The following is a 27,901-nucleotide window of genomic DNA, read 5'->3' as shown; positions in this document are numbered from 1 at the left end:
TACCTTTGAAAAAGACTATTTTGTGGTCCCCGGGCCTCTCGTATACGGCATCCACGCCGTCCAGATTGGGAGGGAGGCCCCTCCAGAAGCGGTGGATCTCGGCGGGACGCAGAGACACCAGGTTCTTCTCTCTCGTTAGTCGCCAGAAGTACTTCCCTAAAAAACAGGAAAAGGTTTGAGCCTGAAAATTCTACACAATGCCCTGTAGGAGTTGATCCTCAGAAATACTTTGCTAGGATAAGACGCTGTGCAGTGTGTGCGATGCTCACGTCACAGATTCCTACCCCCCTATTACAAACAAACTGGAGCAATACACGTTTGGCTCTTATCTGGGGAAAAGAGCCCGTGTTTGGAAGGATAAGTGTGACTGATTAGCGGGAAGAAGCACTTTAATTCACATCACATACTGTTATCGTCTTCAACATGTTTAACATGTTTTGGTTAATGAAAGTCTTCTTACCCGACAGTAAGCCAATAAGAACGCTTATATACCAGCAGATAACAAGCACACAGCAAAACAGTGGAAGTAAATTACTTTTTTGTTAACATGGGCCGAGTGTGAGCCTGTGATACGGGCCCTGCGAGTGACTCATGACTTGGTTTTTCCATCGATCGCCGGAGCCACTATTCTGCTCAGCCTCTGTCCTCTACGCTTTCACTTTATCTCTCTCCACTGCTTTTCACCCTTCGCTCGCAGCGATGCTCTCTGTGTTTATCTGTATGTGTGTCATTCTATCTCGTTCTCTTTTTAGGCTTGAATACCTTTGAAAAAGAAGGCCTCCCCTCGTATTTGGGCCACGGCATCAAAATAACTGGTGCATCTGTCTGGGGCATCTCCTGCCAGCCTGAGAGACATTCAATTGGAGGGAGGAAAAAGGATTAAATCACATTTCAAATTCTGAACATTGAGCGTTTGAGGGTACATTTTTTACATACAAATGATCTCACAACTGACACGCAGTGCACAACAATTGGTCAAAAAACAGCTAAATCCATTTGCATGAAAAAATAAAACAACTATGTGATAATTGCACCCTCCTACTGCGAGAGCCTGAATTGGTTTCCTTTAATTAAATAGGTTAAACAAGTTTGAACAAAAACCGGGTGAAATGCCGTCACGCTGACATGGTGCCGTCCAGCATGCATTTATCCTCGGGGCTAATAAGCGCTTCACTGACGTGGCCGGCCTGGCAATGATGAAGCCATTAGCTCCACAGGGCTGCCTCTGTGAGCGGGAAGCTGCCATTATCAACAAAGATCTCCATTCACAGCGATATTAACGCAGCGCCGCTGCCTAGTGGTCGGCGTTCGTGACCCTTGTCGAGCATGATTCAGCTTTTCCACGCGACGGGCCGGATGGAGGTGGCGAAAAGTGAGTAATGAGGGCCGCGGAACGCCGGTACCACAGGGGGCTGGAGTGTGAGTGTGTGTGTGTGTGGGGGGGGGGGCGGTTGCAGGAAGGCTTTATGAGCGTGTTCAGTGTGCTGCGCGAGTGCGAGCGTACGCTCGAGGTCAGCGAGAGGGTGCTGTTGTCAGCACCGCTTCAAACGCCGTTTGATCGCCCGCTAAGCAAGCTGCCCTCTCTTGATCCTATTAATTCAGGAGACCATCCGAGTACCGTTAACTCACTTGCAACCGGAGAATCAACCGCATGCAGGCGTTAGCATAACGCTGTTGTTTTCCAGTGCTTTATTTTTCAAGAATGTTCTTTTATGGTGGTTTTCAGACATACTCGAGCCACAGTGTCAGGCGCCATGTGAGAGAGCAGACAAGAGGCTCCGAGTCAACATTCAAAGGTCACTTACGGCCACTTACGTGCCGTGGCTCAGGGTAGACAGAAGGATGAATAGTTGAGGTCCGGAGTTATTTAACAGGAGCTGTTTGTGTTGCACTGATAGCCAACCGGCTATTTTACTTACAGGAGAGTGGACCGGTTTTCGGGAAGGTCCAGGAGGACGGGAGGTTCAGCGGTCTGGGACGGGTTGCCGGGTCTGTTTGTGTGGGACACCGAGTCTCTGACACCTACGGAGGAGATGTGGATGAAGGAAGGATCAAAAAGGCACTTGGTTGACAGCGGGCTCATAGTTTATTTCCTGCAGTTCATTCTCATCTTCACGGCAATTACTTTCTCCCCCGCACGCTGTCAGTCCACGGTTTGATAAGGTTAGATCCCATAAAGTCCAATTAACTCAACCCTTGTTTTCACTAATCAATAACCCCCCACAGAGCGCTTGCTCTTGGTCGCAGACACACACGGAGCGGTTCCCTGCGTACCGTAGAGCTGCCAGACGCGGACCTTGTCCTGGTAGGGGAGGTCGTATTTCAGCGGGTCGCCGACGGGACCCTGGTAGTACGGCCTCATGATGGACTCGATGGCGGAGGTGTGGACCAGGCCGATGGCGTGACCGAACTCGTGGACCGCAACCGCAAACAGGTCCATCCCGTGAGAGTCTGAGGGAGACAGAGGGAGGAAAATTTTCTCTCATCCTGTAGCCGGAAATAGACGACGAATGAGTCAACATTTTAAAAGAGTTCAAAGTTATCCTGACTCTCTTCCGGGGGTTGTGATATCTTCAAGTTGTCACTGTAAGTGTTTTCCTGTTCATCTATATGTAAATGTAAATGCCAGGGAATAAATCAGAAGGATATGCATCCTCCTATTTTGAATGGTCTCCCTGATCTTTTAAATTGGGAGTTATTTAGATGCAGTCAACACAAACAAAGCAGCTACAATGTGCTGCACACAGCATATTTTACCTTTCTTGTAATTATTCCGGTCCGGCCTAAAAGTAAATTACTTGAAAGGAAAATTGCACACTCAAAATCCGAGACACGGCTCCTCTCCTCACTCGCGAGATTTCAAAGTGAATCAACAGCCTTTTGGGGCAGTGACAGAAAAAAACAACAACATATGCAAATAGAAGTAAAGTATATCATATTAAATTACATCATAAACCACAAGACTTTTTACAACGGCAACAATCTCAGCTTCACCTTCACAGAGATCCCGTACGACCCCTGTTTGCTTGTTTATCCCTTTTACGAGTGAGCCCCATAGGTTGGAAGTTAAGAGGCGTAACAGCCGGCTCTGGTGGCTGCCGGTGCTGCTGGGCATGTGGTGTAGTGAGATAACTATGGTAATACTGCCTGAGCCCCTTGGCTGCCAATCAAACTGTGAGTGCGGAAAGACACCTAAAGAGGGCTGCGGGCTATTAAAGCACATTCCCCTCGATGTTCGACTGAAAATAAATAAATAAATAAATAAACGCCCCCGAAAAAAAAAAAACTCCTTGTCTGGGCTGCGCTAAGCAAGACAAAACCTGCGGTTCGGGGGAGTTGAGATTTGCAAAAGGAAATGTGAGAGCCAGCGTGTCGAGCCGAGCTAGCTCAGGGCCCCTCGGCGGCTCGGCTTCAGTCTCGGCGCCCGGCTCACCCGAGGTTGGCCTCGACGCGGGGAACATCGCAGCGCCACGCTCTGTCAAAGGACAATTGGAGACGCGCACTTGTGTTTACAGCACCTGGGACACTCCAAAAGCCAAATGCCAGCTCTAATCTGCGAGGAGAGGGAAGGTGCATAAAAAAAAGGGACGGATCGATGGGGAGGAGGGAGGAGAGAAGAGGCCGGGAACAAAGTCGGTACCATGTCATCGTGTTTACAGTCCGTCTGAGGGTGACAGATAAAAATCCTAATGCCCGCGGACAGAGTCAGAGCGCGGAGATCTGGGTGGATGAAAGAGACTCATTGAGTAAGATGTCCGTGTCAGAAAGAGAGAGAGAGAGAAGGATTTTACTGCATCACATGGTGACTTATACATACAACCAAAAGAGCTGTTTTCAGGGTGTCTTGAGATACAAAATGCATTACTTTGACAGACGGTAACTATAATAAATTCACAGGTACCTCTACCTTGGTTGGAGCGTGATGTGTTCGGATTGCTACGAACACAGCCTGCAGCACTCAACTAAAAGTTTAATAAGGACGGTGCACCGTACAGTAGGGGGAGAGAAGTAGAGGCGCAACTAGCCGAGGGCGATCCTTTTCATCACCTCGTGCAACTCGCACATTTATATCTTTAAGCGGGAATTAGACTTGTTATGTTTAAGTCACAGCCCAGTGACTCAATGACTTAAAAGAAGAAACAAAGCCTAATGTAAGCAAACATTATGGCAAAGTAAACCCGTGTGTGCACAAAATGAGAAAAGGCAGCTTTAACTGACAGTGAAACCTTTTAGGATTAATTAAACCTGGGACAAACATTGATTCTGAGCGTTTAACAAATGATAAACATTCAGCGTGTCTCAATTTTAATAGAATGATTGTTCAAGCAGAAGAAAGGCTGCAGTGGTCGTTTCTGTGAGATGCTCTAAAAATCGATTCTGGTAATATCTGCGGACACCATTAAACCGTATATGTATTTCCTGCAGTCTTATTGCCAATATATATTTATTTATATCCTAGCATATTAGAAAAGTACCGTGAATGCATAATTGTGTGCCGTGCTCCAGTGCAGCTCAGGAAAAATGAAAATGGTGCCCAGGGAAATGAAGATTAGACCTCTTCAATTTGAAATATTTATCAAAGTATATTGTTCATCGAGGCTCCAAGTAATACGACATTTAAATTGGATCACATTTCTTGTTATCGCGTGCATATGTTGTGTAGTTATGACACCTTAAAAGCTACAATCACCAAGATCTCCTCGTTGTCCTTTCGGCAGCATCGAGGGCGATTGGATGTAGTTGTGTTGGGATCTCACTTCCCAACGTTCCCCTCAATTGTATCATTCCTGTGTTGCATGTAAAGCACGACCGCCGTATTCGCTGGTAGATCAGATGATGATATCCCCCATTTCAATGGATTATACTCAATAAATGTAACTTTACCCTTTAAGCTAGTTTGTACTTTCTGTATAGAAAAGAACCCTCTGTGGATACAGAGAATAGATGCTAAGAGCTATTACGTCACGTTAAAATGAATTCAGGGGAATAGAAGCCCAGCATTGACTCCTTTTTTTGCATTTAATGTGCCACATTAGCTTGACAGCCCTAAAAAAAACCCTTTGAGCTACTTAATCGACTGGTTGGCAGCCATACAAAGGAGTAGATGTGTGACGGTCACATCCTGCGATTCTGATTCAATTCAAACATTTTCAGATATGCGCACTCGATAATAAAACCCATTGAGGGCATGAAGTTAAATGCATGGCCTTCCTCATGAAAAGGCACGGAGCAGTACTGTGCCTAAACTAGCGACTATCGTGGTGGAGAATTTAGCTCAAGGGAGATTAAATATTGGGTTAATCATGTAGTCAGCAAGTATGCTGCGATAGTAAAGTGTGAACTCAAGTCGAGTAGAACCAGAACTCGACGTACTGCGTGATCTTGCGAATGTTGAATACCGCATTGCTTCTGAGTTGATTGGGGAGCTATTATTCTTTATAGTGCATTACAAAAGAAATACCTTGATCTTGAGGTAAGTGCAGAATTCAGGTGTTTAAAAATATTATGAGAAAGATCAACAAGGCATTGTTTTTTATAGCACACAAATAATCTTGTCGCTTCTGTATTATCAATACCCAAACTCACACAAAACCCTCATTTTGTTCTAAAAGAAATGCCACACAATCGAAAGCGGCAGTATGACAGCGGCGGCGTGTTTTTGTTGGCATCGATTGGCCGTGAGTACCAGGGGACTTAAGAGCCGGAGTGCAGGAGGAGGCAGATGCCTCGAAAGATGTACAATTGAAAAAGTCTTCTCAGAAGTACATTTTACCTTCAAGTCATGGAAGTAACCTTGGATGCGGGAACATTGAGCAAGGTGCATTCTCGCTCCGTGCAGAGGTCGTCCTCCATCCGACAATCCCTTCAGACAATTTACTGTTGGAAACATTAATCCTCCCTAAACAGAGGAGCTTTTAGGAGTTTGTCATCAGGTTCTTGATTGGTTCTCACTCTTTCACTGCAATCCGCGCAGATTACTCTGTGAACCCGCAGCATCCAGGCGTCGCGGCGATGCCTCGGCCAACTGTGAGGTCTAATTGGAGCCGATTTAGCCGCTGGAACATGTGGCTCACAGAGCTTTGCGGGTCAAAAGCAAAAGAGGAGAAATTAACAGTCCTGGTTGCATCATAGACTCAGGATCACTCAGGGCCATCTACACCCACAATGCTTCAAGCTCCATCTCTAGGTGGGGGGGGCGGACACCCCCCCCCCCCCCCCCCTGAGATTTTCGTAGTATGAGCTATGAAGAATTGTGTCTTACCGGTATAATATCAGGGATCCTGAGGGGTATCGCACACCATTCATTCAAGAGTCGGGCGCTTTAGAGAGAAACAGTTTGACATTTTGGCAGATTCCTTTTTCATGGCGGTCTTGAGATGGGATGAGAGCTGGATGAGAGGAGTAATACCGCAATGTGATATTTATTGATTGTCATCAGTGGAGGTGCAGCTAGACATCACAGAGCATCAGTCGGGTTTCGACGTCCAGCAAAGGCATTTGCCTTTCAGCTTTTTGTTGCACAAAGGGAAAAATAATTTGTCAGGCAACAATATATTAATGACTTTATATGTGGTGTCTCCTTATTTTCTTCCTAATCGTCTGTTCCCAATCACTTTATCCTCGTGAAAACCGCATGGCACAAGTCAACAATACAACAATAATTGAATAAGCGGTAAATCTATTTTTGGAATTGCTGAAAACCAGAATTCTTATGTACCCGAAGGCTTATTACAGTATCTTGTTTATGTTGTAAGATATTGAAGGGCGCCCTTTGTGCCTTCCTGCTTTAGTCACCTACTCCGAGTCCTGTATCTGAACCACTGTGCGTTATATTCATAGTTCAAACCAATTAAATATTAATTATAGAATCCGGAGCATGAACAAAGGATAGAGGCACAGCGTGGCAGCAAATTGCAGTCAGCGTTCTAGTTTTGGATTCACGTAAAAGTCTCGCATGAAAGTTTCAAACTGTGAATTTTCAGCCTCGGTTTCCTTTTCTGTGAGTTTCCCGAAGTTTCCGATCTCATTTCATAGTACTCGTGGAATCTACAAAAAGTTTTGATGAGATGGTTCCCCGCCTCGTCACTGCTCGGTCTTCTACCCTCGAGTGCGACGCATGCACATCCACGCACACGAGCCCTCGACACTCAAAGCTCCTCACCTGCAGATCTGAAGGTCCAGGCCTCGTCATCGTCAAAGTGCGTGTGCCCGGCCGTGAACCTCTCCCCGGGAAAGAAGGCGTGTGCCACCGTGCCCCCCGGCCCGTCGAAGGGATACCCGTCGTTGTGGTCGGCCTTGGTGAAGTCGATCTGGATGTCGGCGTCACTGCCGGCCACCTCGTGGAAGTTGAGCGGCGCGATGTCGCTCCAGACCTTCAGGGCGTAGTACATCAGGGCCCGGACGGTGTCCCTGCCCAGCAGGGCCGAATCCTTGGGGAAGGTCCTCACTCTGAGAGAAAGGAGGGCGTTGGGGACAGATGTGTTACATAGGCAAAGAAAGACGGATAAATCACCAGGCGACTGAGTTTCACTTCTCTGGAAATCCCTGCAGCGGTTTTCAGGAAATTCGCCACTTTCCAGTGGACCATTTTACACTTGATGGTGTTAAATGACTGCTTCTGTAGATCATTCCAGATGTTTGTATATTTACGCTACAGGCATTGCCGTGAATGAACCCGCAGGAATAACCCTTCATTCCGCGTAGCTCCAGTGCCCTATTTGGTGGACAGGCACCTGAAGTAAGTTTCTGAAGTAAACTTCACTTACAAAGAAAAGATATCTGATGTGTCTTCAATGGTGTCCCAATAAGATTAATGAACAAAGGTAGCTTAGATCTCTTCAGAGGTTTGTCCACGACATCTTGAATGTTTTATCTTATTTTTCATAGCAAAAGATTATTTTACTGATGACTGATATCCTCAGTCTGAACTACTTCTGAACACCTGCCTAAGCAGTTCTGCCTCGTTTTGTCTTTGTTTTTTTTTTACCCATTTCAAGCGGAATTTATTTTGTGTCTTTTTAACAGCTCTTCAACGTTCGGCTATTTATCTTGTTTTTGCGCACACACTGAAATGCGTATAGCAAAGCCGACAGACTTTTCTCTACCTCACTATTCTATGTGATGGATTTTATTCCAAGGGCTCCAAACACTAGAAGGGTTGGAACGGTTTCTTTAAATCTTTTTTTAAGGCTTCTCTGTCCTCTTCTGTCTTTGCACAATCGATACCTGAGCGACAGAGAGTCCTCGGACAACAAAATATGCAGTTTCTTTTTTTTTTTGTCCAGGCTCACCAAACCTTTTACACTCACTTTGTATGGGCGCCGTTCTCTTTTGTAATTAGTGTAAAGGGCACTACACAAAACAAACGTTTATAACATTAAAAACATAAGAAAGACAGAAACAGGAATGGAGAAGAGATGTAGAGAGCAAAAACAAATCAGAACAACAGCAGTAATAATAATAACAATAATACTAATACTAATGACAATAATAATAGGGGGACGTAGGAGCTCAAAGAACTCGGCAGACAGACAAAGTTAACGTGCATTTAGTCGCCAACGAGACAAATACTCCGGAGTCGCTGGGAAGTCGAAGTAGCACTTGGATTAACTTTGCCGGGTGGACCGTTTTTCTCCGTGTCTACCGGCTGCATAAATAAGTGTTTGCTGAATGGCGATAACATGCCGGCGCAGTCTTTATGGTAATTGCACGTTTATGTTCACCGTCCAAGGTATCTCCTCCCCTCCCCCCGTGAGGGCCTCGATCCTATCATCACCACTAGTGCTTTGAATAAGGAAGTGCTACGTGACTCACTAATGAACTGAGTACAAACGGGAAACCATCACCTCTCGCATCTCTTCTTTCCCTTTTCAAGGACATCTTGGCATTTTGCTCACATCCGTAGTTTCGCGCTTATTCTTTCCTTCCGCTCCTCACTGCACACTTAGGCTGTCTGTTGTTCTGCTGTTGCCACACACCCGCGACGCGAAGGAGCCCATCAGTGCAACGAACTAATGTATTAATTAGCCAACAAGCCGACGTCAACGTGTTGTCCCACAGCACATGCAGCTGGAAGCAATGTGGTGGGAGTAGTTTGAAAGGTTTTACTTAATTAAGATGAAAACGCGTGCGGCCGGTTACTCCAAAATCGGATCGACCCATTTTCCCGCGAAGAGACTTGTGACGTAAACTCAGCGGGACTTGTTGATTTGTCAAACGGTCCATCCATTCCAAGAAAGCCAAGGTCACTGCAAATGGCTCCCTCTTCACAAGTCACCTGCTTATTAGTCCTAATTCAGACGGACGACGGTGGGTGGCGGTGTGTGTGTGTGTGTGTTTGGGAGAATGTGGATGAGGCGATGGAGAGCCAGAGTGAATGGTTTAGTTACTGCGTGAATGTATGTATGTGCCTGCACCGTGTGTCACAGCTTCCCTGTGTGTGTGTGTGTGTGTGTGTGTGTGGACACAAGGTCAGAACATTCCTGCATTTCAGATGAACAGCGGAGCCCCAGGGAGGTGCTTCTTGTTTACGCGAGAAAACTACAGGTGGAGAGGAAATTGACCCAGCAGCCTTTTCCCCGGAGCGTCTCCTTGACGTGTGGTGGAGCTCGGGGAGCGCGGCTGGGATCTGGTCGGTTTGAGAATCCCCAGCCCCGATTTTAACCACCTCGTGGATTATGTTTCAAATCGAGGGACTCGCCGCAATACGGCCCTTTGTATATCAAACAGTTTGCCCGGAAAATCTGTCAAAAAAAGAGCGCAATTGAACAACAAGTGAGCAGAATAAATTTGGCTCACATGTATTATTCTACTCGACTGCTAAGCACTTTTTGTCTGTGAAATTAGAAACATTTTTCTTGAAGGTAATTCTTGAACAAGACGTCAGGATCGAAATTATGAATAAAAACACATAATCCTCTCAGTAATAAAATATGTTATTCGATCATATACTGTAGGACTCAAATCAAACGGACTAGTTCTGCCAGTGAGGAAATACGCAAAGCCGCTTTCTGACATTCCCGATCATCCCCTGGTTTCCCCAGAAACTTCACTTTGATCGCAACACCTCGGCAAGTCGCTGCTACGCAAAGCTAATCTAATGCCGGCTCCAGCTTCCCCTTCAGCTTGCAGACATTCCAGTGGTTTCAATCCTCTCAACATACTCCCCAACCGGCCAAACTTTTATTCACGCAGCTGTTGTTACCTCGGTGGGACTAATGCACCCAGAGGTCAAACCGCTGCGATGAGGTGAATGGACCTGTGGCCGATCAGGGCCGATGGCCGCGTGGGTGTTTTTCCCCTTAAAACCTCCTTCCCGAGACTGATGGGCAGTTTAGGAAGCAATAAGCACATGAGCTGTGGGAGGAAAAGATGTCTTGCGTTTTTTTCGGGGCTGAGGCGTGAAGCGGCATTCGCGGCTGGCTCAGTGTCTGAGGGCTGTTTAGCAGCAGCACGGCGTCTGACTGCGCACCACCGGGTCCCGTCGCGTCGGAGCACAGAGTGTACTGTCAGACGAATCCACATCAATCAATTTTAATACCTCCATAAAGAACTGCTTACACCGAAGCACACGCAGACACTACCGAGCAGGCAGTCCTAAATCGACTGTGGAATCTCTGGCTGTGGCTCTTAGCTGACAAACAGAAGGTGGAGGAGGAGGAGGAGGAGGAGGAAGAGGAAAATGAGGAGGAAGATGAGGAGGAGGAGGAGGGAGAAAGGCTTGTTTTTTTCCCAGGGAAAGAAAGTAGGCAGGCAAAGAGAGGAAATACTCCAGTCAATGTCACAGCTTTCAATACGATTCTACACTTATTGAAGATTAAATCCCTTCTATTCATTGTGTCCTTGGTCATCACAGCAAAATAACTTGGTGGGTTTATGTTTGAAACAATGTTCAGAACATTTTATGTACCCAGAAAACAAAAAAAAGAAGCTTTCTGGACAATCAATGGAATATATGCTTGAAGTATAATAAGGTTTGTGACCAAATCAACCTTGTTTAAAGCAGCGTAAAATGTATTCAGAGAAATTGCATTTACCTCTCTTAATTCCCTTTGTTTAAAAAAACTAATCTTACATTTGTCGAGTTAAAAGGCCATTAAATGGCTATATTATATATAACCGCTAAATCAATTTATTGCAGTGCATTTCACGTGCATTGCGTTATCTGGACACATTACTATGATTTTTTAATTAAATGTACACTTCATGAGACTTTCACGGCATATTGTTTGATTTTATAAAAGCTTGTTGGCGCTAGTTTAGCTGTATAATCTGTGTTTGATGTCTGAGATTAACATAACTCCAGAGTGTATTTGTGGATTAGTCTTATTATGTGCAGTAGTATCCACAAGGCTCTATCATATTATAGAGCCTTTCTATTTGTTCCTGTTATGAACCACACATCCTTGAACTCGATACCTATGGGACCTCTATGGTGAGCTTCCTTTGTGTTCTGAATGGCCCTTTAAGGTGAATGCAAGTATTCCTCCGCCTCCAGTCCGATGTAAACGTTTACTCTCCAAACTCACCTTTAAATGGCGTATTTGAGCCGAATTCACAACCTTGGTACCTTATCTGCCGCAGATAATATAAATATTCTCTGCAAAGTAGCAACAATAGTGGGACCTTGGAGCTGAATAAAGGCAGGAGATGCAATGGAAGAAAAAAGGTGCAGGACGGTGTAGGTGATGTTGACGGTTTCAATTGTACAATTTAAATCTATCTAATAAAAAGAAAACAAGAGGAAAACAAGGAACCAATTTTCCATCTTGAACATGGATAAAAAGGTGCTCTGATTAAATTCAGTAAACCCCCCTTATGGTGCAACAGTGTTCAATATGAAGGCTTCAGTGATGAACCACAGCATAAGACAAAACTCTAAAAATGTGAGTGAAACTAAAAACAAATATTAAAAACACTTTCCATTTTGCCAGCTGTTTCTTGGCAGTAGCTCTAGGCTGTAAAAAAAAATCTATAATATATATATCTGTATTTCCAGTGTTCTGTGGCCTCTTCCACACAGATGTGAGGGCTGAAAGGTACTGAAAAGTCGGCGGTATTTCACAAAGCTGAGCGGAGGCCAAGCTCAAGGCATCTTCAGGCGTGTGATATTGGGTAGTCTTGGTTTGGCAGCGCCGGTGCTGAGATAAGAGTCAGATAATAAACTATTTGGGTCGTAAAAAACAGCCGGTCTTCACCGCTCTGCGCATGCCGGCTCCCCCCGAAGCAGATGTTGGCGATACGCGCAACAGCTTCGGCGCGGTGCGATGCTGGACCGCTGCCAGCTTCGGGCTGAGACCTAACGAGAGCCCCGATGCAATCGCGTCCTGACCCCCCGGAGAACCGCCCGAGTCCCGGACTGACAGCCTCCAGTGGGTGGATTACTTCAACGGGGCCACGCCACGGGGCAAACGCCGCCGCGGTGTGATCAATAAACCATAAGCATCCTGCTCCGGGTGACACGGGATCCATCCCTCGCAGCTCGTCCCCGTTGCAGTCTGATCGGTTACTTCCGTGTGGAGCATAAAAAGCACCAAAGAAGAAAGAAAATAGAGAGATAAATGTTCTTCTCAACTCGCTTTTTTCCCCTGCTCAGTCATCTGCTTCAACCTCGTCGCTCTCCTGCTTCACTGTCCGCATCCTGCTTCGTTTTGCGGTCCCGGTGACCCACTTGACCCGCGTGCTCCGGCCCCCCCTCACCGTGACTCGGGTGGGGCCTACCTCGGTTACACAAACACGCGTTTGGGTGGTTCGAATCTGTCCTCGGCGCCGCGCACGGAGCACCACCGGCATCACATATTCCGGAGAGCGCAGCCGGCGAGTTGACAGCCGACCTGTCGGCTTCCGATGCGATCTGGCAGCCTGGCGCTCACTGCAGCTCCTGGCACAGCAACACGCCGCCGAGCTGAAATGCCAGGCTAACCTGTCAGCGATAGACAACCTTTCTGCTCCTCCTAACGGAGGCAATAAAGTAAAAGAAAGGCACCCTGAGAAAAAAACATGAAATAACAGTATACACAAATTTAACTTCCCTTTGGGCACCTTGTTTAGGGGGGGTATTTTTTGTGAATGCCAACGCGGCCTAATTTGTATACATTATGCGGCTGTTAGTTCTCCTAAAACATTTATGAGTATTTTAATTACAGACTTTGCAAGAAATTTACATCCGTCACTGGCTGAGCGACGCATATTCAAAACAAGCTGACAGCGCTGCGCTCGGCCCTGGGAAACAACGGTAGGGCGGCGGCGAGGAGCGCTGACCCCGGCGTGCGTCTGGTAGCGGGGGGGCGGCAGCACTGACCCTTTACGAGCAGTGAGCGAGGGAGAGAGAGAGAGAGAGAGAGAAGTAAGGTGCAGCATATCGGGTGTGCTGGTCACACCTCCCAGTCTTGTTCTGGGCAAACTCTTGAGCGTGTCAATCAATCGAGGTGTGTTCAAAGGGCTTCACGGATAACTGACGTGCCAGAAATAAAAGGCGGACGGAGGTTCAAAGAACAAAAAAGACCGAAACAGCTCAGCAGTTTTACATTTGACAATTGGAGAAGAAAATTAAAATAGAAAATTAAAATATATGATAACAGGAATGTTAGTCAAAATATATGAAATTAAAAGTAGATAAACTAATTCTAATGGAAATTTAAATACAAAGAATAAATATCAAAAAGTAGGAGCATTCCTCAACTTAAATTAAAAAAGAGATGTGAATCTGATTATCAAAATAAAAGAAACAAGACAAAATGTGATGGCTCGCATTACAGCCTCTTAAGCGATAGATGGAGTAGTAGGAGTAGGTTTTTTTGCTTTTCTTTATTATTATTATAATGTTTTTTCTTATTTTGGCTGCTAATTTTTTGGAGGGAAATTATTCTGTTTTGTTTACATGTTCAACTGGGTGTGAGTGTATGTCGGTGTATGCATGTGTGTATATATGTCTTTATGTATGCATGTATATGTGCATATCTACGTAGGGGTATGTGAGTATATGTGTCTGTATCCCCTCGGAGCGGTGCAGCTGAAAGCTAACAGCCGCTGAGGGCAATTTTGCATGTGTGTGTGTTTGTACCCACCGCGTTAATGTGCAGATTGTTATCCACCCTCACAGGTCAACAAATACGACACCAGCTGATATCCACTGAAAACTGCCCTGACAGCTGGGGGGGACTCAACCGTAGGCTCTGCTCTGTCGTCATCTGCGGTTCTAACACTTGAGCGGCGCGTTGCCTGACGGCACAGCTGCATTTAACCACGTGGAGTTATTCTATCATGCGCAGTGCAGTCTGTATAATTCATTTTAATTTTAAATTGTATTGTTAGGAATCATATAAAGGGAGTGTTGGAGTAGAACTGCATAGACCATCAGATGCAATTACCGTACTGGGTGCAAAGAAAAGCCATTCTGTGCACTTCCCCAGAGCCAAAATTGATCCAGACAGATTTGTGCCTTGAGGAAGAGTGGCCTAATCTAATCTACAGTGGCTGCACAGATGGAGGAGAGAATAGTGAGAGAGTGATGGTTTGTGTGAGCGGGACTGAGCAGAACGCTGTGATAACCTGCGCTTATTTAACACAGATTAAACACAAACACTGAAAGCTTGGTCGTGTGTGTTCGTGCAATATCATACTTGCACAAAGAAAAATGGTATCTACCCTTTATTTAGTCGCCTGCGAGTTGGACACATTCGACTTGACAACCTCATCTTTGTGAAGGACCCTTCAACACTCAGCGCGACTGCACGTGTGAATGGCGAGTGACCTCGACATCATTTTTCTTTCCGTAACCCGAGAGAGTGTCAATCACACGGCCGGTGCGTTTCACTCATCCTTACCTCCAGGACAAATGCCTCTTGCTCCACTTGTTCTGAGGGTTCAGGCCGCGCTTCCTGCGGCCCGGCGTGCCCTCCGCCTCAGACACATCTGGCAGAGAACATCTGGGTGTTTTCATCAGGCCGAGCGTGGACTGGTCTGAAGGGGGAGAAGACGGGTAACTGACAGACTAATGGAGGAACATTAACCGCACCAAATATTAACGCAACGCAGTGAATAGCACGTCATGACAGCTGCTGGAACACCTGACCACAGATGATGTTTGACATCAACGCAGTGGAAGACCTCAACCGCCACGGTTCAACAGCTGATTGCCAATGAGTGCTTCGTTAGCCGCAACTCACACCGCACACGCTCGTGTGCACACGTGGAGCGCGTGTGGGCGCGCGCCAGACTCCGTGGCACACGCGCGCTTTGTGCGATTCCCTCTCAGCCCGCGCAATCGCACTCCCTCCCTCCCACAGCAGTCAGAGTCAAACATTACAGTCGCTCTCTCTCTCGCTCTACAGTTGTGTACGGGAGATGGAGCGGTGGTGTGTGTGTGTTTGTGTGTGTGCGATTGAGAGAGTATGGAAGAAGGTTTACTAATCAATACAGTGTTTCACGTTAACCGCGATGATCAATCACCTAGCATGCAAGCACTGTCATTTCGCTTGCCTTTTACGTGTGACATAAAGTGTGATTTATGTAAACAAGGCGGCGCTGGCATCTGTGTGATCTCATGCAATCCACTAAATATAAATAAATAAGGTGAAATGCATCTTACCCGCTGAGGGCTGAATGGCTGCTCTGTCAAAATGATCGACTCAAAACTGCTCTTTTCTAAAGCCGTATTTTGTCTGTGTGCTGCTCGGATGGAACCGGGTGTGGCTTTTATTCTCTGAGTCACTCTCTGCGTCGCAAACAGCAGGTTGCGCCCAAAGCGGCGACATCGTCCTCCCGTTTCGCAGCCACGTACCTAAGACTCCGGTCTCCTTCAGCCCTCCGTACTTCTGCATGGCTTTGATGGCCTTGGTCAGGGCCTCCTTGGTCTGAAGCTGACCGGTCGCCGGGTCAGGGGGCGGGAGGTAGCCGAACTTACTCAGCCAGTCCTGAGGGGGGCAGACAGAGAGGGTCAAAGGGTCATCGCAGGCATTTCATAGGAACTCCCACAAGTAAACCCGGCGCCTGTTCTTGTTCGGTGTCTGCGGCGTCCACCAGGTTTGTGTGCGGACGTGTCGAACTGCAGCGAGAGGAGTCGGTCTGCCCGTCTCCGGGAACCGATCGAATTCGCGCCTGGTGGGCGTATTGCCCCGCGGCCGGAGGGAGTGCAGAGCGCAATTTGGTGCGGTTCGGAAACGTGACCAGTTTAATATTAATAAACTTTGAATATAAACAAGCCTCGCAGAGGGGTGGGGGGGGCTCTGCAGTCCAGCATGGGGTCCACTTGAATCGAGTATGGGTTTTTTTTCTCCCCCTCCACACTAACAAAGTCAGACGTTTTGACGTTTTGAGGAGGAGAGGTGCCGCTAAAAGCGTTAACGATGCTTGTGTTCAATATGCATGAGGGTATTTTATTTATATTCTCCATCTCTCCAGCGCTTTCTCCCCTGCTCTCTGACCTCCATCTGTCTCGTCTCCATGATCTGATAGCCAGTCCAACACACCTTCTTTCTGACAGGTCTTTAGCAAGGTGACAGCTCCGGGATCAGTTCACGCTTGACATGATTTGCTTTTACTTTTTCTGGACTGTCTGAGACATATACTTTATTTGGAGACAGCATGAACTTTTCCAACATGCTACATACAGAGCATCCAAGTGTATCACCAGGATTATGAGAAAGAAGAAGTTGAGAGAAAGTTATTTCACAGTACTGGGTTACATATTTTATGTGTACAATATAAGCACTCCTTGTGTTTATACATAAAAAACTATTTTATGACGATGCCAGGTGGTAGAAACCTAGATCCGAAGGCAGATGATCGAGACGTAGCACAAGTTAATTATCACACACCCTGCGGTAGAAAAATAAAAAATAAATAACAAAATGATGGGACAAAATGTGGTGGTAAACAAGGAAGATATAAAAGAAATGGCTGATTCTGGAGTCTGAACAGCATCAAAGGCTCGGCCTGATGCAGTTGACGTGCTTCTAGATGGGGAGGGGGGGGGGGGGGGGGTTCAAAGGCAATGTGATTGTTGGACATGTTCTGCTGAGCTGGAGGTTCTAAGCAAAGCACTTTCGGGCTCAGAAACCGCCCGGCGCACTTTTTGGTGTCAGCATATTGAGCGCTTTGGCGAGATCCAAAGACACATATATAACGATATCAGCCAAACTGATAACAGTGGTGACTCTGTCAGACTCTTGCAGCACAGGGTCGGCTACAGAAAACACCCCAGCAGCATATTGCTCGAGGACTTCATGACCCCGCAACCGCTAAACCAATTTTATTCTTCATTGTAAACTTAGACGTAAGACCATACGATATACAGAAAAACAACAACATGGATGGAACAGCGAGGGGGGAGTTCTTCATATCCAGAGATCTGGCGATGTGCTTCAAACAAATGGAAATGGAAACACCATAAAATTAAAAAAAATGCAATACAACCACACTAGGCTTGCACGCCTTGGGGGGCCTTTGGAGAACGAAGGAGCAATTTCTGCATACGCGTCCGTGCTGAATCCACTAAGACAGCATCAGTCAAACGTGCCGTCTCCCACAGCTTTTTACAGCAGAGGACGGCACATTTCAGATAGACCCAATTCAAGGGGTGTTCCGCTGGGCTCGGAGCACTAGAACAACAACAACAACAATTTGGAATGAATTTAAAAAAAGACATCGCCACATGGCACTGATAGCCGCCTTGGATTACCCTACAGGTTTTAAAAAGGAAGAAGAAGAGAAAGTGTACAGTGAAGAAAGGGGGACATCTGACAATTACTTGCAATAGAGGCTGTATATATATATATATATATATATATATATATATATATATATACAAACACATATACACACACACTGACAATCGAGTCGCCGCTTTGTGCAGAAGTGATCTGTCGTGTTTCGGTCGCTCTGCTGTGGTCGGCATAAAAGTTTCCTTTGCCGTCTGGTCCAAGTTGTGGAACGGAACCATAAAGCATCTGATTCGACAAACCGAGCACGACAACTTCAGCGAGCTGCTTGTGTCTCAAAAGGTTCTGTGAGAAAATACAAACTAAACTAAGCAGTGTTGAGGACGTCCATGTTAAATATTCTCAAATATGCCGTCATCGTGGGGTGTCGCGGCAGCGGCAGTCACATCTTCAAATTCAACATTTCTGCCCTGCACAATGCCGGCGTCACGTGCAGCCACGGGTTTGACCTTCGCCTCACAAAGCAGGGAAAGTAAGATGCCGACGTCAAGACGGAGAGAGGCTGTCTGACTAATAATGTGGAGGTTCTCAAAAACATCAGCATTCAAGGCTGTGTGAGCGTGTGCGTGCATGAACGCGGGAGAGGGGGGGCAAGGTCATTGTCCTACGCTGTCAAAAACCCGTACGATTATCCGACTTACTGCCTGAACCGTCCGCCGCTCGCAACTGGAGCCGCACGGACGGCGTGGCGGTCAGCGTGTGCAGTCAGAACTTAACCCACCGAGCTGAAGAGAAAGAAACGTGTGTAGGACGGAGGGGCAGACGAGGGGAGATGGAAGGGGGCCTCTGGTGAGGAGTAGGGCGTCTGGAGATGGGTTCATCCTCGGGGGAGCCATGTGTGGTGCGAGCTTGTAAAACATCAAACAAAACCACTGACTGTGATTCCACACAACACAAGAGAGGGAGAGAGAGAGGGAGAAGAAAGAGAGAGAGAGGGAGAAGAAAGAGAGAGAGAGGGAGAAGAAAGAGAGAGCGAGAGAGAACGTGAGTCACGCATGAGCCACATTAATAATGACCACAAAGGAATAAGAGGGTAAGAAAGAAAGAAAGAAGAAAAATCACTCACATCAAGACATCCGAATTATGCTGATTGGCCGAACACCATCCAATGACAGGCAGGAATTCTTTTTTAATTGTTTAATTAGTTCATTTAATGTCATTTTGTATTGTGCTTTTCCATATTTAGTATGTTTACTCTCTCATTATTTTCCTGTGTATATAAATGCTGCTGTGGTGAAGAGATGAATCCCTCAAGGGATTCATGAACTGCAGGTCCATCCATCCATTTCCACCCATTCATCCATCCACCCATTCATCCATCCATCCATCCATCCATCTCCTTGTTTGTGTTTTTAACACAGACCTTTGCAGGGACTTGAATTGATAAGGGCCGTGTTGTTTTAAGAGTTTCCGAGAGCACTTTTCTCCAGAGTAGAAACACGTTTCCAGATTCAAGCTGACTGCAACCATTGTTTCATGCAACAACTTTTTAACAGACATTTCTCCAGCAAAAATAAGACACTATCATGGTGTTACGCTGCAAATGTAGATTCAGCATGAAGCAAAGAAGGCCAACGTGCATACATTAATTGTTTTGATTACATGAGACGGTGGTTTTATAGATCATTTTGAAGTTTAATAAACACAAAAAGCGGTTTGATGACGTAATTCCGGGCAGACTAATGGGTGTTATTCATCTTAATAATCTGTTGTGCTGGCAACAAACTAAACTGGAGGAATGAAAAGACTCTCATCCTATTAAACAAACCATTTGAATATCAATTACTCACCGCGTGTTCCCTTTCATTCCTCAACATCATCAACACCGCATTTCTAGATGTATATTTGATTTATTTTTTGCATTACAAACCAATACTTAAGTGACTGCAACATCATCCATGAAGATCAAGTGTACTTTACCGGAGCGCAAATCAGCATTGCTCTTTAATCGGTGGGTCATTTGATCAAATATTTACCACAAAGACCGCTTCCTTTGCTCTGTCAGAGGGAAACGTTCGACGAGAGAACAAGGTGCGCATGGATGCGCCGCAGCATTGTGCAAAGACGACGCACAGGGGAACGCACATCTTTTGTTGTATGTGACCCGTCCGCACAGGGAGAGCGACCAAGTAGGCCTTCAAAGGGCCGAGCGCTCAGAATGTTGTGCACGTTTACGGGCTGAAGCGTTTGCTGGAGAGACGCGCGTCGTGCGTTCAAAACGCCAATGCTTTTTTTATGAGGCACCTTGATCTCCCCCAACTGTTATCATCCAGAAACGAGGCGGCGCACGGAAAACGTAACCACTCACAGAATCAGTGTGTAGAACAAACATTCCCTTTGGTATTCATATTGCGAGATTAGTTTTTAATATCCTCAAATGATAAACGACACGGGAAATCATTTATTTTTCCTGGAGTCACCTCAACGGTTTCTGTTTGTCTCTTAATACAGTGCGTGCCCTGCACGGCGTTGTGCAGGGCACAATTCACTTTTCTTCTTCTCATTATTATTAGGAATCAAACAGCTTCTCAGAATTAGACTTAAGAGGTAGAGACAGCAAACTGATGAAGTTATTGAATCTGTAACATAATCGTATCCCCCATCATTCAGCGTGCTGTTCACTGCTTGGACCATACTCTGCTTCCTACTTGGTGGATTTAATAGTATGCAAAGTACAAAAAGAACAGAGAGATATGTCGGGAAATAACAAATCGATAAATACTTTGACCACTTGTACAGGAAGTGTGATTTCCTCGGCTGTAATGGCCTTGCGTAAGAAAATGCTCACACAGTGAAGTTTATTGCATTAATTACAAATCCACACTTGTATTTATTAAAGCGACGATAGACACAGTTAGACAAAATGTTATATTTAGGCCTTTGGATTTTACTCTGCACTAAGAGAACCTTTAAACTCTTTTTTGGGTTACCAGATGAACCAATCGAGGGTCACTTGAGGATTTCTAAGCCCACAAAAAAATATATTTTCTTTTATTCTGAAACACTGGATTGGATCAGTGAGGGGGGGATGTGAGTGGAACAATCACCTCTCAGGTAAACTAATGTTGAAGCAGCCCAGAAGATGAGACGTGTCTCCTCTAACCAGGCTGTATATTCTAAGTCTTTGATAAAGCTCCAAAGCACTCTGCTCCACAAAAAACTAATCCACTTTGCATTTCATCCACACTTCTTAGTTGCTTTTTTTTTTTTTTTTAAAGGGACTTGAACATCAATCTAACCCAGATTGTCAGTTCAGCCCCGCCATGTGTATGTCACATCCACATGCTCACACTTCCAGCCCGTCACCCACTCGGACCAGTTTCCTCCCAGGTTCTGCAGTTTTATTGCCCGCTGCATTATCTGTGAGCTAAAATGTGTCTGCTGTGATATGTGCACAGTGAGGACTGCAGCTACGCCGTTTTTGCTGTCGCTTCTCCGTCTCCTCTCTGCATTCTTTTTCTTCCCACTATTCTCATTTTACACATCCGTTTCTCTCGAGCTTCGTCCCTGCGTGATCGGGCAAAGTCTCATGCGCAGACCGGAAAAATAAGAGCGTCACACAGCGATGACCAGGGGAATAAAAAAAAAAAAATGCTGTGACCACGGTGACGGACCGGTTAAAACTGGTCCTGGAACAGAGCCTTCTGTATCATCCTCCCGGTGACGAACTCCCCCCGGCAGGTCAGAGGTCACGCTCGGCCTCTATATAAAGCTCCATGAGTTCCATCCCTGCCAGTCCGACAAACCCTTCCTCTGTTTTCCCTTAAGGCCCACTGAGGAGGAATGAGTCACCGCGGGACGTTTGACCCCCGAGCGCCCCCCCCCCACCCCTCTCCTTGATGAAGTAGCAGCGGCCGCTCCGGTGTTTACAATGATGCGCGACTGCTCAGGGTCGAGGGCTGACCTTTGCTCTCCAGCCTGATCAAAGGTGGAATAGTGATGCAATAAAGCAGCTCGCAAACCAACCGAGCAGCCCGGGAGTTTTATTGGATGCGCATCAAACGCCTCGCTGCTTCTAGTGAGAAAAGACAAATGTTCAGGAGGAGCTCTGAAATTGCATGTATGCTCCGACAGGAGCAACTCGGAGAGACATTTAACTTCCCGCTGTCTTCTAAAAAGGCCTCAAGTTGCTTCAGAGATTGTTTGAGGGTTTTTTCATGTAAGTGTGCACAATTTGTACAATCATTGAGATTAATCTAAGGTGTTCCTTGTAACCAAACTAAAGCTATTCTTTCGCTGTCTACACCCCTGAGGTCTCTAACAAACATGTCTAATAATGTTGAATGTGGAAATAATGATGCGCTAAAATCAATGTTTGATTGCAAGGAGTGTCCTTTTGCTGCCTTTGTGTGAGTGGTTCTATCATCCACCGGCAAGGTGTCCAGGGAGAGAATTACAGAGAACTGATGGAGGAGGGGGGAAAAAAAGGAAAAATCACTAAATCTAAACTAAATGTAAAAGTGGAGGAAGTCACCTGCTAGAAGAAGATGAGAGGCAGCCGACAGCAGCAGCTTGCAATCGTAATCTGAAATGATCTCAATTTTACCTATTTTACCTATTGCTGAATATATGCATGAATATATCTACATAAATAACCGCACTAATGCACACAGTTTGATGCAAACAAATAAACACCGTTGTGTTTTAGGTTTTAGTGTTGCAACATTAGTCTCCAAAAAAATACACCCCCCCCCCACCAAAGAGATTACCGAAGAGGGAGCGGATGCTGTAGCTGCAGTCATGCTGCCGCTCTGCGGAGCAGTTGGAGCCGCTTTCCCATTCGACATCCCCGGCTTATTCTGAGAAATCGCACACTTTAGGAGCCTGCGACTGCAATGATGTAATCAGGCGGGTGTTTGACTGAGGAGCTGAAACGTGAAGAGGGAAACCAACGGAGCACTTTGAAAAGCAAACACCACTTCCTGAAGAAATTAAAAGGCTTTCCTTTTCGGCCCAGCAGCCGTCTTCCAGCTCCACTAAGCCGGGCGGAGGCGATAGTGGGAGAGAGAAGTTGCAGGTGATAAAACTGCACGGCCTTTTAAAACATGTCCCCTGTGTCACGCGTTTCCTGTGATCCGTTTACACCTGTTTAATGTCATTGAGTTGTTGAAGCCTTGAAGCTGGTTGAGAGTGTGTGATGCGGAGCACAGCGGGGCTCAACAACGCACAACGCTGACAGCACATGTGGCCGTCTGCCGTACTTATAAGTCTCTAAGGAACTTCTAACCACGCTGTCCTTCTCTGCCGATTGCCCCGGCGCTGTGGCCCCGCTGACGATTGGGAACGGAGCGAACGGAGACGCGGTGGAGCCGAGGAGGCACGGAGCCAGACGACTGGAGTATTTCAACCCCATCTTTCGGATGAGGTCACGGATGGATGGCGAGCAAGTTGGTTGAGCTCCGCTCCCTTACTCAGCGCACAGTGGGCACCACGAGCACAAAGACAGGAGAGAAAAGAGGGATAGAAGGAAAAAGACACAACTTTTGCTCTTATCTCTTTCCTTCCCTTTTCAGCCACGTTAGCAGTCCGTCACGAGTGACGCCCAGGGTCCCCAGAGGAGAGATCCTTCTCGGACTATGGTCCAATTGATTTGTTCTCCCTCTGATAATCAGGATCCCCGTAGGATTCATTCCAATGACTTCGGGGGTCCTGAACTTTCCTCTAACGGCAGGAAGTCAGCGGTTACACTTGCTCAGTGACATATTTAAATTCCAGGACTTTTCTACGCTGGTGGCCCCGCAATGTTGACATTTAAGAATATATATTATATATATATATATATATATATATATATATTGAATGGGTAGCCATGGCATTTGGTGCACAAAAACTCACCCATTGTGCATTGGTTCATGACATGTTGTGGAGTTGTGCCGTCCGTACGCCTCTCACCGACACATGGACTCAGCGAAGAAGCATAACCTGAATTCTGACAGTATTAAAAATGTTTGAAAGGGCGGGGTCACGTTATTTTTGTGCTGTGTCTGTCATCAACATCAAAATCCTCCAAGACGTCGATTGGACGTCTGAAGTGGGGACGTGAGAGCGTCTTCGGGGACCATCAGACTTACTTCAAATTGAAGTAAGCAACAAAAAGCGTTAACGGCTGTCTAGACATGATCAGGAGTTTTGTTTTTTTGGACCTGTCCATCATTCCTCTCCTTAGAAATGGTGAGTGTCTCTTGTGACTGATGTAATAGATTTAAATAGAATAAAAAAATAAAATAAACAGTTTTGAAAGCCCACTTTGGTGGCTGATGACAATGAAGTCGTCCTCCAGTTTCAACAGCTTTCCAAAAACAAATGAGTCCCCATCTCTGTGAGTGAGATAAGCCAGATGTGCAAACAGACTTTTGTTTAAATCCATAAACACTCACTCATTCGCGTGTGCGTTTGTACACAAGCACACGCCGATTCTCATTCCCTAAACCTTTTCAGAGATCCTTCTTACTTCGCCAAGAGAAATGAATTTAACACTTGTATGTATCCCAAATGTTGTGCATTGACATGTTGAAGAATGTAGACTGTTAAATAACTGCATGGTCTTTTGGGTTAAACGTAGCTGACATAGCTATGCTAAGTACTTGCAGATCTTCCGCGTCTGAAGAATTGCAGTTGAAAGAATTTGCTTCTAAAAAGGAATAATTAAAAAAAAAAAAAAAGAAAGAAGAAAAGCGTTGGAAGGGCAGCAAAGTCAAAATCTTCGCCCGGTGTAAATATTAATGTGCGTGCTAATAGCACACTTATCGAAGCCCTTGCGAGTTTTAATACAGACTGGACTTCCATCCATTTTTTTACTCTTTTGTTCCGAGATCACATTGGGCAGACGTCCAAGAGGATTGATGCTGCAGTAAGTGTTCAAGCAACATTCATCAACACGATGGTCCTTTCCTTTTGTTTTAATGCTCAATACTTCAGCCAGTATAAATCGCCCCTGTAATGTTTAAAAGGTATTTGACACAATGAAATTCTTATTTAATAAAAAAAAATTGTCACTTAAAGTTGAAAACAAGTGGGGAAGCCAAACAGTTCAGAGGGCATCCTTACGTCACGTTAAATTCCTCCTCACTGCCTCGGGGTTTTGAGCCGGCGGTGTAATGCCAAGAATTCCATCAAGGAGGCGCCCGAAGTTCACAGCCGTCGACGCCATCTCTCCACGCGTGCACGGCTGCGCCCCCCCGTACGCCTCCGCCGAGTCGACCTTCTCCTTTCCTCTCTTGGCTCAGAAATTTCAAATCAAACCAATTCTTTATTCATCAGCCGCCAATTTTCCAAGCTGATGCAGCATTAACGGCATGGGGATATTGGGATGGTTTGTGCCTCCCGGATCCAATCTTCAAATGAAAATGATCACTGTAGCCTTTTACTAATTTATTTATTTTCACGGCGGGGGGTCTCCTGTTGCCGGAAACGGCGGTCTAGTTTTTGTAGCTTTCTGCCAAAGCGAGTGGCCAGACCTGTTGCCGTCTACATGCTTCGGACATCTGCTGCTATTACCCGGGCTTACCGGGGCATTAACTCAAGCTAATTGCAAATAGTCTGGCAAGCTCTCAAAATTTCACATGAAGTGTGTGACGGTCGGCTTACGAGAGAATGGGAAATGGAAAAACGCTGTTTGCCCTCAAACGGCGCCTTCCCAGCGTTTCAACCATGTCAGTCACCCACTGACACCCATTCATACGCTGAAGGCTCCATTTAATCTGATGGCCCCCATGCCAAGTGCCACCTGCCATCAGGACCAGCTAAGCCACACACACACACACATATATATAATATATATATGTGAATAAAAGCAATACCTCCCGTGTAGGTGGACTAGAACATTATTGAATCAACCTTTCACTTTGTGGACCAACAAACAGCAGACATTACAGCCGGCTGCAGCTTACAGAGAAAGCGCTTTGTGAGCAGAACGCACACAAAAGATACATTAGATATATTGCAGTCATTATCTGATAAAAAGTAGGTATTAGAGATGATACTTGTGGACAGCAGAGAGCCAAACACACCACAGCTGCACATTCTGTGCCTTCCAGTGAGTGAAATGGCAAACTGGGTACTTTCATTTGATGATGTACCCTGTGCTGTATATTGAGCATTACTGTGGCGACGTGAGGCTGGATGCCGTCTGCTTCAAACGGTACTTCTCCGTGCGCTCCGCCGCGGGAGCCGGAACAAATAGAATCTCGTCTTTACATAACGCCGCTTCAGTTGATCCGACCTCGTCTGAGCCGGGAGGGATTGAGCGTCGGATAAGAAGCTGTTGATGTGGTGGACGTTGTTGGCCGAGATAGAACAGTATCATTTTCCCGTGGGGGGAGGGCGGGGTCGTGTTGGGCGAGGGGAGGGGGGGGGGTTTGCTCTGAAACAGATGGTTAGCCGCGGGTTGAAAGGTGCCGGCCGAGCACTTCACCGCTTATTACTCGGCACGGCCTTCGCGCCAGAGTCTCGGTCGGTCGGCGCTTAGCCTCCATGCTGCAGTCCGATCGCACGCATGGCGCGCACACACACACACACACACACACACACACACACACACACACACACACACACGGGTCTCCTCTCCTCCCAGGACGGAGTGCTTGGAAATGAGCCCACCGCATTCACAGCTGTGTGGCAGCTTTATGACTGAAGATCAACTCAAGTGTTTGAGCTCCTTTCGGGTCACTATGTCGCTGAGGGGGGTAGTGGGGGGGGGGGGGGGGCGTTGCCAACCACAAGGCCGCATGGACAGGTTGCACCGGACGTTACAGTTACAGAGAAGTACAGTCTTTACAGGAGGGGTCCCCTAAATGTCTGTGTTAGTCATATAACAGCCTCATGCCAGCGGCGGAAATCGAGTGTGACTCAGCGGATTCGCACACCTAGATTGTGAGGGCGAAATACGGGGCTCCAAGGTTGAAATCCGTCAAAATGGATCAATATTTGGAGATTTGCCTTTCCTCTTCTGTCAGACGTCCATGATGAAGATGTTGTGCCCAATCTCAGCCTGGTATAAATTACACAACAATTCATGTTATGCCATCTTTACTTAGCGTTCACACACCACACACAAACAGTCGTCCCAATCCCGACCAAGTGAGTAAAACGGGAGACATAAAATGACTCACTAAACGTCCTTAAGATGTGTTGCACCTTCTCCTCAGATCAGCTTGATTATTTTCCCACTGCATTGCAGATCTAACTTATTATTATTGATCCATTGATTTAGTTCTAACGGGAGTTAAGTCAGATAGACGGTACTCTACCTGACACTCCTCATGCATGCTTAGATCAGCTGGTCCAACAAGCACAACGGAACATCGTCTTGCTGCGGTCTCTTTAAATGTGATGTGATGGACTCCCGGGTCCCTTTGGTCCCTCTGTGAGGACTTTATCACCACATATCAGCAGTTAACAATACGCGATTTTCTTTTTCCTCATCTGATATTCCCGGTCCTAAACCAAAAACCACCGACCTCGTCCAGTCCAGCCAAGGAAGGAGAATCAAGGATTTGGCGTATTCACGCCTTCCGGGTTGTTAAACGACCGAAACCATCGATCGATCGATTAGCACATCCGCCTCAGCTTCGATCCGCACGAAGCGGACCGGCGGCCGAGCGGTGACACGCGATCACATTAATCTGTCGGACTCAAAAGACACTAGTCGGCGAGCAGATGGCTCACACCCCCGGCCTGCCGGAGCACTCAATCACCTCATTAGACGAGTGCTCCCATCTAACGTGCTGGTAATGGAGCGCGCGGCCGACTCGTCGGGAGGGTACGTTCTGCTGGATGTGCTTGTTCGCCACTCGACGCCGAATGTCAATGTTTAATTACACATATCTAACACTCGGATACGATTCAAATAAAATGTAATTTAGGGAAGCGGCAACGTGCCCGCGCCCACACGCACAAACACACACACACACACACGTACGTGCGCATGTGAGAGTGAGAGTGTGACAGCGAGGATTAAAAATACGGCTGGTAAGTGAATCATTTAATCCCCGGCTTAGAGACAGCTGGTTCTACGAAGAGTTGAGACTCGGCTGCCGACGCAGGCGGAGGAAACGGGGAGAGAGAAGCGATTAAAATCGGTACCTCTGCCTCCTGGATCTTCGACACTGAGTGACCTAGACGCGCCTGGCTAATGGAGGCCGCCATTTGTTCAGTCCTGGTAAATATGGAGCAGTGAAGGA

The 27,901-nt window shown here is 46.5% G+C and overlaps 1 protein-coding gene across 1 annotated transcript in view; it reads right to left on the bottom strand.

The window, feature by feature from the left end:
• The window catches only part of LOC120832044 (matrix metalloproteinase-17), a 50,795-nt gene that overhangs the window by 7,165 nt on the left and 15,729 nt on the right, over positions 1-27,901 (bottom strand). Inside the window, exons 2-8 of the mRNA XM_040198061.2 lie at positions 15,782-15,914; positions 14,826-14,961; positions 7,163-7,449; positions 2,275-2,451; positions 1,920-2,022; positions 763-845; positions 4-156 (exon numbers count right to left, since the gene is read on the bottom strand). Of these exons, the coding sequence (XP_040053995.2) occupies positions 4-156; positions 763-845; positions 1,920-2,022; positions 2,275-2,451; positions 7,163-7,449; positions 14,826-14,961; positions 15,782-15,914 (1,072 nt within the window). The remainder of the gene's footprint in view (positions 1-3; positions 157-762; positions 846-1,919; positions 2,023-2,274; positions 2,452-7,162; positions 7,450-14,825; positions 14,962-15,781; positions 15,915-27,901) is intronic.

The sequence above is a fragment of the Gasterosteus aculeatus genome, chromosome 14, assembly GCF_964276395.1.
Source record: "Gasterosteus aculeatus chromosome 14, fGasAcu3.hap1.1, whole genome shotgun sequence".
Classification (NCBI taxonomy): domain Eukaryota; kingdom Metazoa; phylum Chordata; class Actinopteri; order Perciformes; family Gasterosteidae; genus Gasterosteus; species Gasterosteus aculeatus.
The sequence above is the reverse complement of the archived record's forward strand: the minus strand, read 5'-3'. Positions and strand labels throughout refer to the sequence as shown.